The sequence below is a fragment of the Ovis aries genome, chromosome 12 (assembly GCF_016772045.2).
Source record: "Ovis aries strain OAR_USU_Benz2616 breed Rambouillet chromosome 12, ARS-UI_Ramb_v3.0, whole genome shotgun sequence".
In the NCBI taxonomy this organism is placed as follows: Eukaryota; Metazoa; Chordata; class Mammalia; order Artiodactyla; family Bovidae; genus Ovis; species Ovis aries.
In genome coordinates, this window is record NC_056065.1 from 57262132 (window position 1) to 57283831 (window position 21700).

Here is a 21700-nt window from a genome sequence, read left to right on the forward strand (position 1 = left end):
AGTTCCTCTTTCAGTATCCTATCATTTTGCCCTTATACTGTTCATGGGGTTCTCAAGGCAAGAATACTGAAGTGGTTTGCCATTCTCTTCTCCAGTGGACCACATTCTGTCAGACCTCTCCACTATGACCTGCCCGTCTTGGGTGGCCCCACATGGCATGGCTTAGTTTCATTGAGTTAGATAAGGCTGTGGTCCATGTGATCAGATTGGCTAGTTTTCTGTGATTATGGTTTCAGTATCTGCCCTCTGATGCCGTTTCACAACACCTAGCATCTTACTTGGGTTTCTCTTACCTTGGACGAGGGGTATCTCCTCACTGCCACCCCTCCTGACCTTGAATATGGAATAGCTCCTCTCAGCCCTCCTGTGCCCATGCAGCCACAGCTCTTTGGACGTGGGGTTGCTCCTATGGCATGGACCTAACAGAAGCAAAAGATGTTAAGAAGAGGTGGCAAGAATACACAGAAGAACTATAAAAAAAAGATCTTCATGACCAAGATAATTATGATGGTGTGATCACTTACCTAGAGCCAGACATCCTGGAATGTGAAGTCAAGTGGGCCTTAGAAAGCATCACTACGAACAAAGCTAGTGGAAGTGATGGAATTCCAGTTGAGCTATTTCAAATCCTGGAGGATGATGCTATGAAAGTGCTGCACTCAATATGCAAGCAATTTTGGAAAACTCAGCAGTGGCCATAGGACTGGAAAAGGTCAGTTTTCATCCAGTCCTAAGGAAGGGCAATGCCAAAGAATGCTCAAACTACCGCACAATTGTACTCATCTCACATGCTAGTAAAGTAATGCTCAAAATTCTCCAAGCCAGGCTTCAGCAATACATGAACCATGAACTTCCAGATGTTCAAGCTGGTTTTAGAAAAGGCAGAGGAACCAGAGATCAAATTTCCAACATCTGCTGGATCATGGAAAAAGCAAGAGAGTTCTAGAAAAACATCTATTTCTGCTTTGTTGACTATGCCAAGGCCTTTGACTGTGTGGATCACAATAAACTGTGGAAAATTCTGAAAGAGATGAGAATACCAGATCACCTGACCTGTCTCTTGAGAAATCTGTATGCAGGTCAGGAAGCAACAGTTAGAACTGGACATGGAACAACAGACTGGTTTCAAATAGGAAAAGGAGTACATCAAGGCTGTATATTGTCACCCTGCTTACTTAACTCCTATGCAGAGTATATCATGAGAAACGCTGGACTGGAAGAAGCACAAGCTGGAATCAAGATTGCTGGGAGAAATATCAATAACCTCAGATATGCAGATGACACCACCCTTATGGCAGAAAGTGAAGAGGAACTAAAAGCCTCCTGATGAAATTGAAAGAGGAGAGTGAAAAAGTTGGCTTAAAGCTCAACATTCAGAAAACAAAGATCATGACATCTGGTCCTATCACTTCATGGGAAATAGATGGGAAACAGTGGAAACCGTGGCAGACTTTATTTTGGGGGGCTCCTCCCAGTGAACACCCAGCTTTCTTTATAGTCCAACTCTCACATCTATACATGATGACTAGAAAAACCATAGCTTTGACTAGATGGAACTTTGTCAGCAAAGTAATGTCTCTGCTTTTGAATATGCTGTCTAGGTCGGTCATGGCTTTTCTTCCACGAGCATTACTTTACTAGTATGTGAGATGAGTGCAATTGTGTGGTAGTTTGAGCTTTCTTTGGCATTGCCCTTCTTTGGGATTGGAATGAATCTGACCTTTTCCAGTCCTATGGCCACTGCTGAGTTTTCCAAAATTTCTTTCATGGCTGCAGTCACCATTTGCAGTGATTCTGAAGCCCAAGAAAATACAGTCTGTCACTGTTTCCACTGTTTCCCCATCTATTTCCCATGAAGTGATGGGACCAGATGCCATGATCCTTGTTTTTTGAATGTTGAGTTTTAAGCCAGCTTTTTCACTCTCCTCTTTCACTTTCAACAAGAGGCTCTTTAGTTCTTTGCTTTCTGCCATAAAGGTGGTGTTATCTGCGTATCTGGTGTTATCTGCGTATCTGAGGTTATCGATATTTCTCCCAGCAATCTTGATTCCAGCTTGTGCTTCATCCAGCCTGGCATTCCGCATGATGTACTCTGCATATAAGTTAAATAAGCAGGGTGACAATATACAGCCTTGACATACTCCTTTCCTAGTTCCCTCCTTTTTGAGCCACTAGGGAACCCACTCCAGTGTTCTTTTCTGGAGAATCCCAGGGACAGGGGAGCCTGGTGGGCTGCCGTCTGTGGGGTCGCACAGAGTTGGACACGACTGAAGTGACGCAGCAGCAGCAGCAGCAGGGAAGCCCTTAGATTAAATAAGTGGTTTTATTATTTTATTTTCTATTCTATCAATTTGTTGGCTATACTTTTATTCTCTATCTTTGTTATCCTATAGATTGCAAGCTGTGTACTTAACTGGTTAGAGTCTACTATGAATTAGTATTCTCACAATTTCATAATCAACAAGTAACTTAGAATGCTTTGTCTCTATTTTCTGTTTCCTGGCTTTTTAAAGATAAAATGATTTAATGTTCCCTAATATTGACCTTCTCAGTGGCTTTGGTCCTTTCTGTATTTCTATGTTTTTCATTTTTATTTAGCTTGAAGAAATTCATTTATTATTATTTTTAATGTGAATCTGCTGGCAGTGAATTCTTCCGGTTTTTGTGTAGCTGAAGATATCCTTGACGTTTATTTTCAAAGGATATCTTTGCCTGGTATAGAATTCTAGGTGGCCAGTTGCAGTTTTCACTGGTTTAAAGATGTTATTTCATCGCCTTTTTACCTACATACTTTCTCTGGAAAGTTAGCTGAACATCTGATATATATTACCTTGAACGCAATGTCTTTTATTCTCTGGTGTTTTAACATAATCTTCTTATATTTTGTCTTCAACAGTTTTACTGTGATGTTCCTAAGTCTGTTTTTCTTTGCATATATCTGGCTAAGAGTTTATCAAGCTTCTTGAATCTATAGCTTAATGTCCTTGCTTGCTCTTTCGTTTTGTGAATACCAAATTACTTTCTGCTGTATATTGTTTGTTCCTTTTCTCTTTGTTCTGTTTTCCATTCCTTTTGTTCCCCATGCTGCAGCCTGGTTATTTTATGCTGAATTATCTTCTGTTTCATTAAACCCAACTTTCCCTCCATACAATCAGTTGTTAAACTATTATTAATTTCAGTCATTTAATTCTAGAACACCTATTTAATTTTTCCTACAGGTTCTCTTTTTCTTTGAAATTCTCCATCCTGTTGTCTCTTTTCAAAATATACTAATCACAATCATTTTAAAGCCCGTGTTTGATAATAGTAATGTATTGGTGACTGGAGGTCTGTGCATGTTAGTTTTTTTTCTTAATTTTCATTCATTTAGGCATATCTACTATCGTACTGAATAGTGTCTTAATTGAATATCAGACACTGAAAAAAATACATAGGCTCTAGCCAATAATCCCTTCAAGATGATTTTCTTTAGGAAAATGTATAATACGATTTCAGAAACAGCACCTTAATTTAATCAGTACTTAAGTTGACTCAACCTGTGCTTCTGTATTAATGAGCCCTGATACATTTTATATTTCCTTTTCTGCTGAGGCCCATCCCTTCAAGGGTCTCAACTAAAAGTTTCGACTGAGCCTCTCATCTTGATAGTATCTGAAGCACAATTTCTGTTTCCTCAGCACTATGTGACTGTTTTTTTGGCCTTTAATCTGCCTGCTTCTTCTACTCTTAATCTTCATAGCTTAGAATCTGAAAAATACCTCCGTGGCAATAGTGGCACAGAATGTTAGGTTACCCTCAATGTGATTTCTTTTTGAGTCTCGACTGCCTTAGTTGCTCTCAAATGCTTTTAAACTTTCTTTTTTACTTTATTCATACTTTAAAACTGTTCTTACCAAGGGTATATGTTTTGCTGTATGTTACTTCATTGTAATTGGAAGCAAAAATCTACAACTGGAATTTTATTAATGTATAATAGTTAGCTGCCATATGTATTTTAGGTTCTTATTACAAGTGATATAAGAGTAATAATACTTGTATAAGGAAAAAGTAACTAATATCATTGAAAATTAATATATAAAAGCTATTTAAAAAATTTAGTTTTCACAAATTCACAAAATACCAAATAAATGAGAAAGTGATTTTTAAAAATAATCTGATTAAGTTTTTTTCAAAGTTCTTTTGAGGATTGAATGATTTTTGATTCATTATTTCTTTAATCTCACTTTAATCTTTATTTGATATACAAATATGATTTGTATTCTGTGGATCAGAGACAAATTTATTACAGTGAGAAACAACTATACTGGAAAATATTAGCCTTGAAAATGCCTTTCCAAAGTCTTTTCTTGCTACTTGCCCAACAAAATGTCTTTCATTTTAGTCCATATTTACTAAGGTAACTTGCCTCTTTTAGTTTTCCTTATCATTATTTCTTTACATCTTCGGTCAATAGACAAAATTATGAGATCTCTTACATAGCATAAAATGCAGATTATTTTTATTATTTACAATAATAAGTACATTTTAAAACCACTCATAATTTATAATGTGCATTCTCACACATCCTTTTATTTGAACCCCTTAATAGTCCTACGAATTTGGCATGTTTTCCTATTTTATACATGGGGAAAATCAGAATCAAATACTCAGAGTGCTTTTTCCTACATCACCCAAGAATAAAAGGGTAAATCTGATGTTCAGACTCATGCCTCTTGATCTAATCCCATGTTTATTTCTTTACACTATGTTGCATCATTCAATCAAAATTCATTATGCACCTGTGATATGCCAAACCCATAAATAATCACTGGGAATAAACAGGGAAATATGACATGAGCAAGAAAACAAGTTAAACCATGTGTGGACTTGGAAGAAAAGGTTCCCTTTTTTCTTTTGTTGGATTTCTTCTGAATTCTTCAAAGACAATATCTGTGGGTCTAGTTCACAGGATTTATTAAGTGCATATTGGAAACTCTGGGTGCCATTAGGGAATAGAGAAGAAACAGAAGGCATGATCCTTCTCAGAAAGTCCTTTGACATTAAGCAATATAGACAACCAATGAAACAATCTGAAAAGCAAATATGCAGTGAATTACTTGTTTGGCTTTACCTGGAGCCCATCATCATATGCAAAAATCACATGTTCATGTTTATTTTCGTTGCTGTTCTAAAAGTAAAAGTTAAGAATGGCCTCACTCAGGCTAGACTGGTTAGCATTCCTAACGGAAGCCATCAGGTGGTTGGTCATAGTATCTGAAATACTAGGGTTCTCCACCTTGGTTATAAATTACAGACCACTGTCTGGAAACCCTCGCTACATAAAACCTAAAGCCTGTTACCATGATTTCCTTCTTTTCTTTGAGTTTAACTAGCCAGACTCTGAGTATGAATCCTCAACAGAAATGTAGTGTATATTTAATTGATTCGATTTCAAAGATGAGAATCTGTAAAACTAGGCATTAAGAGCATAAAAAGTGACACATTTATTGTGATTTAATCTGTTCCAAATATCTTAGTATCAATTCTTATACAAATTTTTATCAGAGATATGAGTTTTCTGATTCTAACAATGATTATCTGAAAACTCAGAGTTGCTAAGCATTTCAGATAATACAGCAGCGGTACAAATTCAAATTCAAATCCAGCTTATTCCAAAGTCCATGTATTTTCCTCTATACCAGGAGTTGGGAAATATTTTCTTTGAAGAGCCAGGTAACAAATATTTTAGGGTGTGTGGGCCATTTGGTCTCTGTTACAGTTATAGCTTCCCAGGTGGCACTAGTAGTAAAGAACCCACCTGCCAACGCAGAAGATGTAAGAGATGCAGGTTTGATTTCTGGGTTGGGAAGATCCCCTGGAGGAGGGCATGGCAGTCAACTCCAGTATTCTTGCCTGGAGAAGCCCATGGACAGAGGAGCCTGGCGGGCTACAGTCCACAGGGTCGCACAGAGTCAGACATGACTTAACACACAGTTACTTAACACTGCTGTTACAGAGTAAAAGTAGCCTAGACAATACAGAAATGAGTGAGCATGGTTGTGCTATAATAAAATTATATTTATGAACACAAAAATTTCAATTGCATATAATTTTCACATTATTCACATTATTTTTCTTTGAATTTTTTTTCAACCATTTCAAAATGCAAAAGTCATTCTTAGCTCACAGACCATAAAAAACAGGCAGTGGATCAGTTTTGGCCCATGGACTATAGAGTCTGACCTCTGCTGTATTTCTGGTTTTCCAGTCCACTACTTAAAATGAACAGAATATTGTATTGTAGAGGGATTCGATGATGAATGAATCTTCACCCTTAAGGTACATACTCCTCAGCGATCATGTTTACACAACTACCGCAGAAGACAAAATGCTATGCTACTAATACAGTTAGGTGTAAAATAGACTCAAAAGGACCTAGTGAGTGATTGGACATAGAGAGACAGAGATAGCTTTATCTCAAGTGGAATTTCCCCATGTATATAATCTTCCACACCCCTCTATACCCCTCCCCCCTCCACACACATATACACACTCTACAATTTAGAAACTTTAGTCATAACAGATTGCTTTCATTGATGGAAAACACCAAAGTTTTTATATTTCCATAGCCTTTCAGGTAAGGAGTTCATGTTTTCCTTCTTGGTAAGTGCTTTCTCCACTTTGACTTTCCAAAAAACACATGCTAATCTAAGATTTAGCTCAAGGATTACTTCTATTATAAGGCCTAGACTTTTCTGAATTTCTCTGCCAAACCCTACTTACTATGTGTAATTAATCTCTTCCTCCTCTGTGCTTCCTCAATAAACATTTCTGTCACAGTTCCTATACACTTGCAAATAATAAGATGGCAATGACGACCCTGTATGCAAGACAGGGAAAGAGACACAGATGTGTATAACGGACTTTTGGACTCAGAGGGAGAGGGAGAGGGTGGGATGATTTGGGAGAATGACATACTAACATGTATACTATCATGTGAATTGAATCGCCAGTCTATGTCTGACGCAGGATGCAGCATGCTTGGGGCTGGTGCATGGGGATGACCCAGAAAGATGTTATGGGAGGGAGGTGGGAGGGGGTTCAAGTTTGGGAATGCATGTAAGAATTAAAGATTTTAAAATTTAAAAATAAAAAAACTAAAATTAAAAAAAAAAACATTTAAAATCAAAAAAAAAAAAAAACAAAGAAGACTTTATAGGGAAATTAGAAAATATTTTGAGTTGAATGAGAATAATATGTCAAATTTTATGGGATGCAATTAAAGCAATGTTATAGGGAAATTTATAGCTTTAAATGTCTATGTTTGGCATGAGTAGGGGGGTGGGGAGGTAGTTAGGGTTGGGGGAAAGCATTATAAAAAAAGGGCTTCCCCGGTGGTTCAGATGGTAAAGAATCTGCCTGGAATGCAAAAGACTCAGGTTCGATCCTTGGATTGGGAAGATCCCCTGGAGAAGACAATGGCTACCAATCTATTTTTGCCTGGAGAATTCCATGGACAGAGGAGCCTGGCAGGGTAAGGTCCGTGGAGTCACAAAGAGTCAGACACAACTGAATGACTAAGACTTCTACTTTTTTCAAGCATTATAAAATCAATAATCAATTTTCACCTGAAGTAATTGGAAAAAGAGCAAATAAAAACCAAAGTAAAAATTAAAAGGAAATAACAAAGAGCAAAAGTCAGTCAAGTAGAAAAAAAGATGCCCATATCATCACTGTTATGTTATTTTCTCTAGAAATAGCAGCAGTGCAATTAGACTTTTAGTTTTATACTTTATGAGATATAAAATAAATGAAATATAAAACATGAAAAAAAGATTTAAAATTTAAATCATTTTCTCATAAACTGAATTAACATCTAAAGAGAAAAACAACCTGAAAGTTATTTTACTTATCTATTTTTTATAGTTTTGCCTCTTAAAATTTAGTTTTTAACATATTTAAAATTCATTTTCATATGTAGAATACAATAGAGTCCCATTTTGTTTTCTAGATACAATAAGCCAGTTTTTCTAACTCTATCCATTAAAACTTTAATCCTTACCCTGATAATTTGTGGTACTACATTAACTATATACTAGTTTCTGGAATATTCAAGAGCCAGTTTTTAAACACTCTGTTCTATTCTATTGATCTATTTTTCTACTCCTTACACCAGCAATACAATACACTGTTTCTATTACTATAACTTTTTACTATGTAAAACATTTCTGGTGGAGCATATACTCCCCCCTTTCCACCTTTTTGTACATCTTTTTCAAAATTGAATTAGCTATTCATTATTCACTTATTTCATATTATTCACTTATTTCACATTATTCACTTATTTTCCAATTTTAGAAGAAGATTTGGATAGTTTCTTCCACTTCTTGAAAAGCATACTGGTACATACGAGCTGAATTTAATCAAATACTTGATTTTCACTGTTTAATATGATCTTGTAATTTCTCTTCTTTGATCCATCATTATGTTGAATCACATTGATGGATTTCTTTTCTAAGATATGTGGAGTGAACCTGCTTGTTTATTATATATAATATTTAAGCATACTCTTGGATTTTATTGATTTTTAATCTTGGATTCTTACTTTTACATTTATATATGAAATTAGTTTATATATTTCTTTTTTGAATATTCAGAATATACAACTCTCATAAAATTGTTTGGGCAATTTTTCCTCTTTTCTATTTTTTGAAGCCACTTGTATAAAATAAGAATTATCTGTTCCTTCAAAATTTGTCAGAACCCACCTGTAAAACCAACTGAGCCTGGGGCTTTTTTGAGGAAACACTTATAATTTCTATTTAAAGGTTTTTGATTGCTATTAATATATTCAATTTTTCTGTTCCAATTTTGGATTACTTATAGTTCCAGAATTTTATTTGAATATGTAAAAGTTCCTCTATTCAAATTTTAATATGGATAGTTGTTCATAATATATTTATGAACAACTCTGTTTTAGGTATAGTTAGGTTTAGGTATAGTTATCACTCCCTTTATACTGGAGTTTTTTGAACTTTCCTTTTCTCTTGTTTTCTTAATTACACATGCCTGGTACTTCTTCAAAGAACAAATTTTAGTTTTATTCATTTCTGGTTTTATTCTAGTTGCTGTTCTCCAGGTCACTGATTTCTGTCCTTTATTATTTCCTCCCTTCCTGTTTCTCTGGATTTACACTCATGTTCTTTTTTAGGTTCTTGTGTTGGACACTTGGATAATTTGTTTTCACTGTTTCATAAATTTTCCCTCTAGATGTTATTTTAACTGTAGTCCATAAGTACTGATATATAGTTCTTTTATTGTCAATGAGTCCTAAGTATTTTTTATACCTCATAATTTCTTTTTGAAGTTGTGATATTTTAATAGCATTTTGTTTCTAGCCCTGATTTTTCAGAGCATAACAACTTTAATTGTGCCAGTTATGTCAATATTAGAGTTTTACTCCTCTTCCACTTGGCCCAACAGTTTCTTAGGAAGTGCTTAAACAGTGAGACTTTATTCATTCAGAAATTAAGGACCAGTCAGTACTAGAGATGTATTAGAGATTCTCCTAGCTGGTCAAAAAGTGTTTACCAGTACTGTTACCATTTCTCTCTCTCTCTCTTTTTTCAATATACAGAAATATTTACAAAATCCTTTTTCCTTTCCTCTTTTCTTATTTTAAAATTTTGTGTTCTTTGCTCTTCTTTCTTTTATTCTTTATTTTCAAATTATTTATTGTTTTATTGAGGCATAACTGATATACAAGATTATTTTAGTTTTAGGTATAAAACATAATGATTCAGTATTTGTATATATTGGGAAATGATCACCAGAGTGAGTCTAGTTAACATCCATCATCATACTTAGCTACAGTTTTTTTTCTTGTGATGAGAGCTTTTAAGATTGACTCTTGCTGCAACTTTCAAATATGTAGTACATTATTAACCACAGTTGCCATGCACAGTACATCCCTTGACTGTGTTTTATAACTTAAAGTTTGTACATTTTGACTCTCTTCATCTATTTTGTCTACTCCCTAATCCCCACCTCTGGCAAACACTAATCTGTTCTCTGTATCTATGAGCTTGCTTTTTCCCCATTTAAAAACAATCCCATATCTAAGTGAGATCATAGCCTATTTGTCTGTCTCTGTTATTTTACTTAGCATAAAGCCCTCAAGTTCTGTTCATGTTGTCACAAATGGTAAGATCTCCTTCTTTTTTATGACTGAATATATGTGTATACACACACACACACCACATTTTCTTTATATATCCGTCCATTGTTAGACACTTAGGTTGTCTCCATATATTGCCTATTGTAAGTGACATTACATTGAACATGAGCCATAGCCATAGGTCGCTCAGTCGTGTCCGACTCTTTGCGACCCCAGGGACTGTAGCCTGTCAGGCTCCTCTGTCCATGGGATTTTCCAGGCAAGAGTGCTAGAGTGGATTGCCATTTCCTTCTCCATTGAACATGAGGGTACATATATATTTTTGAGTTAGTCTTTTCATTTTCTTTGGCTAAATACCCAGAAGTGGAATTGCTGGATCACATGGTGGTTCTATTTTTCAAAGTGTTTTGAGGAAACTCTGTACTACTTTCCTTAGCGCTGCTGCTGCTGCTGCTGCTGCTAAATCACTGCAGTCGTGTCCAACTTTGTGTGACCCCAGAGAGGGCAGCCCACCAGGCTCCCCCGTCCCTGGGATTCTCCAGGCAAGAACACTGGAGTGGGTTGCCATTTCCTTCTCCATTTATTTTGTTTTGCTAGATCTGACAATTCTTTTTTTTATTTCATAAATTGGAAGGTAAGCCTCTATTCAAAGATTCATCCAGAAAACTATAACCATCCAGAAAACTTTCCAGATATCATAATTTAGCAAAAAAATAATTCATGTGTAGAAGTTACCTAGTCTAGCCCCAACTTCTTTGACTTTATTTGTAGAAAAGTTTCAAGGTCTTTTGTCAGAATCTATTAACTTAATATAGATTTCTAAAAATACTGGTTAGCTGAATTTCAATCTTTTATGGAAAGGTGCAACAAATTAGTCAGGGATTTAGAAACTGACAAAAATGTATGCTCAGAGGAATATTGTAAGCTCTATTTTTACCATTGATCATTCATGACCTTATATAATCATATATCCTTCTTTGGCATCATTTTCCTTTGAATTAAAATGAGGTGTTTGGGCTGGGTGATTCCTTTCAGCTCTGGTTGTAGTTCAAGCTTGATGGTGAATTTTAGAAAAGATAATATAATAAATAAGTATGATCAATCAAGTAATTGTAGTCAGGCTATTAAATGATAAGGACAGAGATAATCCTATCTATTGATTCTTTTTGAGTTTTGCTACTTAAAACCTGATTGGCTTCCAAAAGCATCAGTGTCACCTGCAAGCTAGGTAGAAATACAAATCTCAGCTGTATTAAATCAGAATCTTTAGTTTAACATGATTCTCAGGTGATTTGTATGCACGTTAAGGTTAAAGGAGCTCTACAGGTTTATTATCTCATCAGTAAAATAACTGATGTCCAAAATGATGCCCCCAATTATGAAAATTCACTTAAGTACAGGATCCTGTTTTTTAAGAGGGAAGAAAATTTTCTAATATATATATATTGGGATTATTTCTATGCACATGATTTAACTTCTGAAAAGTTCTTGCTTTCCAAAATAAAATTTTCTCCTTGGAAAATTAACCTAGGTGAATTCCTACAGTCCCTGGGAATCCTAAAAAAAAAAACACATATGACTATGCATATATAATTTTCACTTCCATAAAAAATTAGCCAAATGCATTGAAAGAATAATTTCATCTCTCCCTGTTAAGCCCCAGAGATAAAGGACTCATTTTCCATTTTCCTATCTGATTGCTACTAACACAACTTGATTGATTTTACATGGAAACTTTTGCAGGCCCTTGATATGACAACTTGGCAAACTCTAAGTTTCATAAATACTTGGAATAGCAATTTTCTTTTAATCAAAAGGAAAGATTTCTTGGCTCCACAGTGAATCCCTCATCCCCTCACTTACGCAGTCTAGTTCCCAAGAGACCCTTCATTATCAATATTTCTTAATATGTTTTCACATTTTCAGATTTTTTTCTTAAGTGGAGTTTTCCCAGGATTCAGACTATGAGATAAAGATTTGCACGCAGAAAGTTTATCAAGAACTTTCTTTGGGATCAATACCTAGGGGAGAATGAAAGATCCAGGAGTTGGCAGAGAGAGAAGTAGGACTGCGAAACGTTTACACAAAGGTTTCTGCATCCTACAGGGAACTAGGATGGCCCTTCAGAGTTGTCCCACTTTGTATACCACACAATCCTATCAAAAGGTCTTTAGACATGGGGTTCTCCTCTCCCCCTACTCCAGGGAAGTGGCATGACCTTGTGGAGGCTTTCTTTCTCTGAAGGCAGAGACTTGATGTGAGCTGAATGCTCAGTCATGAAGAAGGGGATTTTGGTGGCACACCACAGTATTTACTACAGATTTGATTTTTGCCTTTATGATCCCCCTCTGAGCCTCACAATTTCTTCTAACACAAAGTTTCTGAAGACTTGGTCCTGGTATCTAAAATCACAGCTGAGGAGATGCTATTAGAAGGAACTAAGCAATAAATTGATTTTGGTCTGAGCCCTTCCACTGACCTGCCAAATCATCCCCTGTCATATGCCTCCTCCTGGATAATTGAGATCATAATGGAGATTTCTTCTTCATTTCATAAAATTTACAAGTGGACCTCACTCTTCTGAAAAAAGAACTACATAAGCTCATGGTATTTATAACCTTACTTGTATGATGGTGGGATAATGCTAGAAATCAACTGGACTTTAACCAATATCCAGAGAGACAGGGATCTGGGCACCAGAAGGAAGTCAAAGTCTGTAGAAAACTCCTCCCACATTTTGACCCACACCCTCAAGTAGAGAGGCCACCAAGAGATCTCAAGCTCAGAGGCAAGATGCTAGTTTCCTCTCACCTTCCCTTCATCTGTTCAACTTGGACTTCAGGGTAGATACCTTGAAAGTTTCAGGGTTAGTCTCTCTATTCTCAAATTTCTGGAGTCTATGTGGACAGTAATATTATTAGGGTAAACCATATAAAATTGCCAGTATTTGATAATTTTTCACCTACAAAAAAAAAAGCATTTTTACACTGTTGGTTCAACCAACAGTGTAAGCATTCTTAATCTTTTCTATTGACCCTACTTGAACTGTGAATGGCTTTCAAAGGGCTCTCTTAGCTCCCTGAAATAGTATCATGTTTTTATACCTAAGTATTTATGTGACTTCACTTTTTGTGGAGAGAGAGGGCACACATGTCAACAAATTTTCTAAGAACTTTGTGATTTTCTGCTCACCAAAATTAGGAACCCTTGGGCAGTAAAAATAATACAGAAAACCCAAATTCCTAACTGTCTAATATTCACGTTGGAGAAAGTCACTTAAGCGCTCAGAATCCTACCTTGCACTTCTATAATATAACCTTTGTATCCTAGGGACATTATAGTGAAAAAAAAAAAAGTGTCTCAAATGGGAACAAAAACCTAATGATCTTAATGGAGGCTCCAGTAAAGCATGGTTGGGGAACTGTAAAGTACTTACAAACTGAAAGTAGTATGTGCCCACTTTCTCCTGTTCAAGGGCCTTCCCTTTCTCTCTGAAATCAGGAAGTGCCATAGACGAATGAAAATGGAAAGGCACACAGAAAAAAATAACATCTCAGTAACTAACCAAAAACATTTTAAAACCTCAGAGAAGATTCTTTTCAAGTTTGTGGTATAGTTTTAGGATTTGCTGTCCAGGGACCACCGCAAAGGATGACCTGAACGTCAAGATGCTTGGTTTAGGAGTCAATTAAGTGTGTTTGTACCCAGCAGGCAGACTGAAGAGAGATTTCTTAAGCCCAAAAAAGTTCTACACCAGGGACGCATTCTTTCAGTCTTACCCTTTAGCAGTGGCCAGAAGTCAGATCCGGGAGTTAATGTGCAGACTTTGGATGGAAAGCAACTGAGTGCATGGGACTGGCTTTCAATTTCTTTCTGTCAGTCGGTTTCTATCTATCTATCTGCCTGTTATCTATGTAATCCATACTCTCTCTGTTTCAAAGTATTTTGCTAGAGAGTCACTGAGCTAATTTTACTGGCTATCATTCTATCTTTAGGCCATTCTTCAGTTCTCTTTGAGAATCAATTGCTTTTCTAAAAGATCTTGCCTTCTTTTGATATCTAACTATAGTTTGTCTTCTTCATAAAAGCCACATTCAAATTAATTTTATATTACCCTGTAATACATAAATGCAATTTTCTAAACAAGCAATAAAATATTACAAATAAAGGTAACAATTCCCTTGACCTCTTAGCATCTTGGACTTTTCTCTTGGGGCATGCCTGGTGCTCATTTCAGATTTGTGTAGTCCCCAGTTAGTTGCCTCCAGTGTATTTTGTTTAGAAGAGGGCAGCTGTTCGCATTGTGCATTTGGTGTGGTGATTAGAGGAGTGTCTTACTTATGGCATGAAGTAAGAATAAGCAGAATTTTGTGTTGCCAGATTTTCTCCTCTAGCCATTACCTACTTTTGTTTAAGAGTACAAAATTCAGTGTTTATTTCAGATAAAGTAAAAATAACCTAGACTGTTATATAAATTAAAATAGATGTGACTTGGCTGTAGAAAGAGCAGCTTTGAAAAATATAATGTTTGTTCAAATAAAGAATGCATTTTAGTATTCTAATTATATTGTCAATTCTAGAAATGTCCTTATTTATACGTATAGCAAAAGTAGATTTTTAATAAACACATATTGAACTGGTTTTTTTTAAATCTCTATTAAGAGTTATGTATACAGAATGTATTTTTCATAGATTCCGTACATTAAGTAGAGATGCATTCTATACCAAGAGCCTCAAATACTGCCAGTTTCTATGGAAGCAGAACCTGCAGTACCAATTCACATCTACAAGTACCATTTTAAAACAGCATATGTGAGATTCTTTAGCCTATAAATTTCAGAAAAGCATAATTCTCTATATACCAAAACACATAGTTGTGTTTAATTTAAATGTTTCTTCTTTATCCTGGTCTTCCTGAAGTGTAAACAGAATTTTTAAAAAATATTCCTTTTTGGAAATAAAAATTCTTGAGCACTGAGTCTTTACTAGATCGTAGGCATTATCTCTGTACTTTCGCATGATTTCATTTCATCCTCATAGTAGCCAAGTGAGGTGGGAAGTATGTTGGCTCCTCAGGTGTGGAAAAGAAGAACCCTAGGCTCAGAGAGGAGAAATGGATTGTCAAATTTAGTTTACCCAGCTAGTAAAGACAGGGCTAGGACTCTTCCAGGTGGCACACTGGTAAAGCATCCACCTGCCAATGCTGGAGACGTGGGTTCGATCCCTAGGTCGGGAAGATCCCGCTAAGAAGGAAATGGCAATCCACTCCAGTGTCCTTGCCTGGGAAATCCCATGGACAGAGGAGCCTGGCAGGCTATATATAGTCCATGGGGTCCCAAAAGAGTCAGACATGACTGAGAGACTAAACAACAATAATAAAGATGGGCTAAGAGTTAAACCCCAATGGTGCACTTACTAGATTCCCTTTACCGTGGTTGGCATTCATTGTGCAGACTTGAACTGGTCTCTGGTTTGAGGTTCCAATAGTTATATGACAGAGTTCTACTTTATTGCATTGAGTTGCTCCTGTAGGGGCATATTCAGTATTCAGATGAGAATCAAGTGTGGCTACCTCTCTTATGTCACTGTGAGAGGAAATGCCCAAGACTCGGCATCCTGTATCGTGATCAGACTTTCCTCTGCCAGTGTCTCACTTGTGGTTTTCCTACTGAAGCCATGGCCGGGAAATCCTGGCATAACCACTTCCCACAAATCACAAATCAAGGCACAGAGACACTACCACTGCCACAGGAACAGGCTTTAAGGTTCAAAGTGATTTGGGATTCAAAGACCCTTAGAGCAAGGCGATGCAAAATGGGTCAGAGGTTTTGGGCACGGGCCCTCAAGACAGAGAAATCCACAGCATAAGGCGTACTAATTAGTTTCAGGTGGGTGGTGTCTATTTGGGGACCCAACAGAAAGTGGGAAAACGGAGCCCCCCTGTTCGTCACTGAAGCCACCCCACTCTTCCTGAGACCTATTCGAGTAAAGCCACCAGGTACTTCTTTGGGCTCTGTTTGTTCCTGGCTCAGGAAACAACCCAGAGCTTTCTTCCAGTACTTGGGTCTCTTTTGTGATGTATGAAAAGGAAGAGGTTGTGGGTATTCCCGGGGGACTTTGATGTTGTCTGGGGGCTGGAGTTGAGGGCTTTGAGTTAGGCTCCTGGTTAACTTATGGTGTGTTTCATGTCTAGCCCTCATCTAGCAAGGAACAAAGGACCTCATACTGCAAGCCATAACCTATGGGTCTGGAAGTTTTTTAAGTTATAAAGAAATATTTACTACTTCAAAGAGGGGAAATGAAAAGGTGGGTGGGGGGGAAATGACACTGTAAAAAAATAGAGCGTGGCTGGTCTTTCCCTCAAAGGTGGAGAGCAAGAAGGGAGAGTTGTGCTACACTGACCACTGAAAACCATAAAATCACCCTAATTAAGCCAGCAGTGCAAATGGACACTCTATAAACATACCACCAAGGTTCAGGGAGAGTAGGTCTGTGGACAAGGAAAAATTCTCGTTAAAATAGAAAACATGTTTGACTCTCATGCTCCCCATTTTAAGAAAAGCCCTCTGCCTTTAGATGTCGTACCCTGCTCTGACACTGAGGACAGTGTTTGGCAGGCTCTATCCCTTTCAGAAGGCTTCCCTGGTACCTCAGCTGGTAAAGAACCTGCCTGCAATGCAGGAGACCCCAGTTCAATTCCTGGGTCCACAAGATCCCCTGGAGAAGAATGAGGCTACCCACTCCAGTATTCTTGGGCTTCCTTCATGGCTCAGACACTAAATAATCCACCTGCAATATGGGACACCTGGGTTCGATCCTTGGGCTGGGAAGATCCCCTGGAGGAGGGCATGACAACCCACTCCAGTATTCTTGCCTGGAGAATCCCCATGGATGGAGGAGCCAGGCGGGCTACAGTCCATAGGGTTGCAAAGAGTCAGATACAAGTGAGAGTCTAAGCATAGCACAGCACATCCCTTTCAGAACCTGATACAAAGCTAGAGAAATATATACAGACTGATGTACGTTCTAGCCCTAGATTCTAATAAAGCAGCAACCACGCAATACCAGGGAAGATGGGAGATGACTCTCAATATCTCAGTGTTAAGAATAACATTGAGCTCTAGGAAATACGACGAAAGTAGAATTGCAACATCAGATAATGGAAGATAGGTTCTTCAGGTCATTCCCCAATCTCTGAAATGTTTTATTTTAAAGGATTTCTAGGGACAAGACTGCTTCATTGTTAATTAGTCTAGCCATCTAGAATATTTCTTACAGATAACTGAGTTTTCCTGTGAATTTTCAGCACTGGCTTATTTTCCAGCCACAGATAGGGTAAATGTTGTGCTTGGGGCACCAGAAGGATAAGAATAAGCAGTTTGGCGGCATCTAGTTTCTGAAGCAACAGACTCTGCAGTGACCTTTCTCCTGTGTCACAGTTGAAATGCTAAGTGAGAGGTTCTGATAACAATCTTAAGGGGGAGACAAGGAGACAGGAGGGTCTCTCTGGTAGCTCAGTGGTAAAGAATCCGCCTGCCAATGCAGGAGACACAAGTTCGATCCCTGGGTCAGGAAGATTCCCCTGGAGAAGAAAATGGCTACTAACTCCAGTATTCTTGCCTGGGAAATCCCATGGATAGAGGAACTGGCGGGCAACAGTCCATGGGGTTGCAAAAGAGTCAGATGTGACTGAGCGACTAAACAACAGCAACAAAGGAGATAAGGAAGGATAATTCGCTATGCCAGTTGAGAACAAAGCGTTAGCTTGGTGATCATCTTGTCCACGTCTCTCACACTGGAGATAGGGCGGTATTGGCTGGCTATGCAGTGGTTTAACGTCTCCAGCAATGGTCTCCTTGAGTAACCTTTTAGAAAAGTGTTAAGAAAGATTCAAGTAAAAAAGAACTGGTTGAAGTAAAAAGTCTCAAAAAAAGATGGGACGCTCAGTAGCTGAAAGTTAGCTACTTTCCAGCTAATTTTTACTTTTGATAAGACCGTGGCTACCTTTCTGTGCCTACTCCATGTTTTTTTCCCATTTGTAAAGGAGGGAGTTCTTATCTTGTAAGTGGCGAGCTATTTGGGAAGGATAAAAGTAGTGTGGCATGTGCCTTGAGAGCCCACTGGAAATAATGGCTCGTACATATATGTGCTTGTGCCTAGGTTTGTTTCAGTAGACCAGGAGTGGCCACAGCAATTTTCATTTTCTTGACATCTGATGGCCTGGTATCTGGGAAACGTCAGCGGCCAACAGTGACCCTTTACCTGACCGATGTCAGTGGAAACAACCACTCTCTTGGTGAGTCTGACAGTTATCACTTTAGGGCCACCAGAGGACAATCCAGTAGACCCAGGATTCTGCTCGATGTCTGTCTCTGATATTATTTGAGACCTTGTTACATCATATAGCTATTGAGAAGATAAAATGAACACTAGGTATGGAAACTTGATGCTACACAAATGGCTTAAAATATTATTCAATCCCGTTGTTTCTCTTCAGGAACCTATGAACTGTCATGCCAGCATAACCCGCTGGTTATCAACATAACTCATCACTCAAATGTCCTCTTCCACCATGCCACATCAGTGCTGCTGAATTTCTCAACCCCGTTGGTGGGCATCTCAGCGGTGGCTCTAAGGACATCCTCCGACACAAGTCCTTCAGCTCCCAACAGCTGCATCATCCCAGAGCAAAAGGGGCAAAATCATCAGGGACAAAGGTATAAAGTCCCCTTACTTCCTTTTCCCTTTCTTTTTCAACAACTGCTATTGTTTTCTTACATACTATTGTATATAAAGTAGGTGTTTGTTTGCTAACTAAAAATGGGTCTCAGTTCAGTTCAGTTACTCAGTCGTGTCCGACTCTTTGCGAACCCATGAATTACAGCACACCAGGCCTCCCTGTCCATCACAAACTGCCAGAGTTCACTCAAACTCATGTCCATCAAGTCAGTGATGCCATCCAGCCATCTCATCCTCTGTCGTCCCCTTCTCCTTCTGGCCCCAATCCCTCCCAGCATCAGAGTCTTTTCCAGTGAGTCAGCTCTTCACATCAGGTGGCCAAAGTATTGGAGTTTCAGCTTAGCATCAGTCCTTCCAGTGAACACCCAGGACTGATCTCCTTTAGAATGGACTGGTTGTATCTCCTTGCAGTCCAAGGGACTCTCAAGAGTCTTCTCCAACACCACAGTCCAAAAGCATCAATTCTTCAGCGCTCAGCTTTCTTCACAGTCCAATTCTCACATCCATACATGACCACTGGAAAAAACCATAGCCTTGACTAGATGGACCTTTGTTGGCAAAGTAATGTCTCTGCTTTTGAATATGCTATCTAGGTTGGTCATAACTTTTCTTCCAAGGAGTAAGCATCTTTTAATTTCATGGCTGCAATCACCATCTGCAGTGATTTTGGAGCCCCCCAAAATAAAGTTTAACACTGTTTCCCCATCTATTTCCCATGAAGTGATGGGACCGGATGCCATGATCTTCGTTTTCTGAATGTTGAGCTTTAAGCCAACTTTTTCACTCTCCTCTTTCACTTTCATCAAGAGGCTCTTTAGTTCCTATTCACTTTCTGCCATAAGGGTGGTGTCATCTGCATATCTGAGGTTATTGATATTTCTCCCGGCAATCTTGATTCCAGCTTGTGCTTCTTCCATCCCAGCATTTCTCATGATGTACTCTGCCTAGAAGTTAAATAAGCAGGGTGACAATATACAGCCTTGACGTACTCCTTTTCATATTTGGAACCAGTCCATTGTTCCATGTCCAGTTCTAACTGTTGCTTCCTGACCTGCATACAGATTTCTCAAGAGGAAGGTTAGGTGGTCTGGTATTCCCATCTCTTTCAGAATTTTCCACAGTTTATTGTGATCCACAAACTCAAAGCCTTGGCATAGTCAACAAAGCAGAAATAGTTATTTTTCTGGAACTCTCTTGCTTTTCCAATGATCCAGCGGATGTTGGCAATTTGATCTCTGGTTCCTCTGCCTTTTCTAAAACCAGCTTGAACATCTGGAAGTTCACGGTTCACATATTGCTGAAGCCTGGCTTGGAGAATTTTGAGCATTACTTTACTAGTGTGTGAGATGAGTGCATTGTGCGGTAGTTTGAGCATTCTTTGACATTGCCTTTCTTTGGGATTGGAATGAAAACTGACCTTTTCCAGTCTTGTGGCCACTGCTGAGTTTTCCAAATGTGCTGGCATATTGAGTGCAGCACTTTGACAGCATCATCTTTCAGGATTTGAAATAGCTCAACTGGAATTCCATCACCTCCACTAGCTTTGTTCATAGCGATGCTTTCTAAGGCCCACTTGACTTCACATTCCTGGATGTCTGGCTCTAGGTGAGTAATCATACCATTGTGATTATCTTGGTTGTGAAGATCTTTTTTTTATAGTTCTTCTGTGTATTCTTGCCACCTCTTCTTAATATCTTCTGCTTCTGTTAGGTCCATACCATTTCTGTCCTTTATTGAGCCCATCTTTGCATGAAATGTTCCCTTGGTATCTCTAAATTTCTTGAAGAGATCTCTAGTCTTTCCCATTCTGTTGTTTTCTTCTATCTTTGCATTGATCGCTGAGGAAGGCTTTCTTATCTCTCCTTGCTATTCTTTGGAACTCTGCATTCAGATGCTTATATCTTTCCTTTTCTTTTTTGCTTTTTGCTTCTCTCCTTTTCACAGCTATTTGTAAGGCCTCCCCAGACAGCCATTTTGCTTTTTTGCATTTCTTTTCCATGGGGATGGTCTTAATCCCTGTCTCCTGTACAATGTCTCAAACCTCAGTCCATAGTTCATCAGGCACTCTATCTATCAGATCTAGTCCCTTACATCTGTTTCTCACTTCCACTGTATAATCATAAGGGATTTGATGTAGGTCATACCTGAATGGTCTAGTGGTTTTCCCTACTTTCTTCAATTTAATTCTGAGTTTGGCAATAAGGAGTCCATGATCTGAGCCACAGTCAGCTCCCGGTCTTGTTTTAGCTGACTGTATAGAGCTTATCCATCTTTGGCTACAAAGAATATAATCAATCTGATTTCGGTGTTGACCATCTGGTGATGTCCATATGTAGAGTCTTCTCTTGTGTTGTTGGAAGAGGGTGTTTGCTATGACCAGTGCGTTCTCTTGGCAAAACTCTATTAGCCTCTGCCCTGCTGCATGCCAGTCTAAGAACTACTAAAAAAGACATAAGAAGCAAGCAAAGAACAATTTATAGAAGGCACACATGCATTTCATATTTTGCTCTTCTTTCCTTAGCTGAGAATAATTTTTATGTAAATATTTATCATCTTTACTAGGTCTTAAAATCTCTTGTACGTATAAAACCACTGCCTTGAAATCAACGTTGCTATGTAAACTGCCAAATTTCCCTGCCAAAAACTCAATGTTCCCTAGGTGATGTACATTTTTCCACTTGTTCCCACCTGGACAGTGAAATAGTGAGTTTAACAATTAGTCTCTAAGGCATGCTATGTAATCAATTAGACTTACATATGGAAGTCAGGACTATATGAGCTATGTGTGCCATTCTGTAGATAGCT

General features: G+C 38.1%; 1 protein-coding gene across 1 annotated transcript in view; it reads left to right on the plus strand.

Moving 5' to 3' along the window:
- Window positions 1-21700, plus strand: part of PAPPA2 (pappalysin 2) — a 356164-nt gene that overhangs the window by 211238 nt on the left and 123226 nt on the right. Inside the window, exons 14-15 of the mRNA XM_060396631.1 lie at window positions 18317-18452; window positions 18654-18873. Coding sequence (XP_060252614.1) covers window positions 18317-18452; window positions 18654-18873 — 356 coding nt within the window. The remainder of the gene's footprint in view (window positions 1-18316; window positions 18453-18653; window positions 18874-21700) is intronic.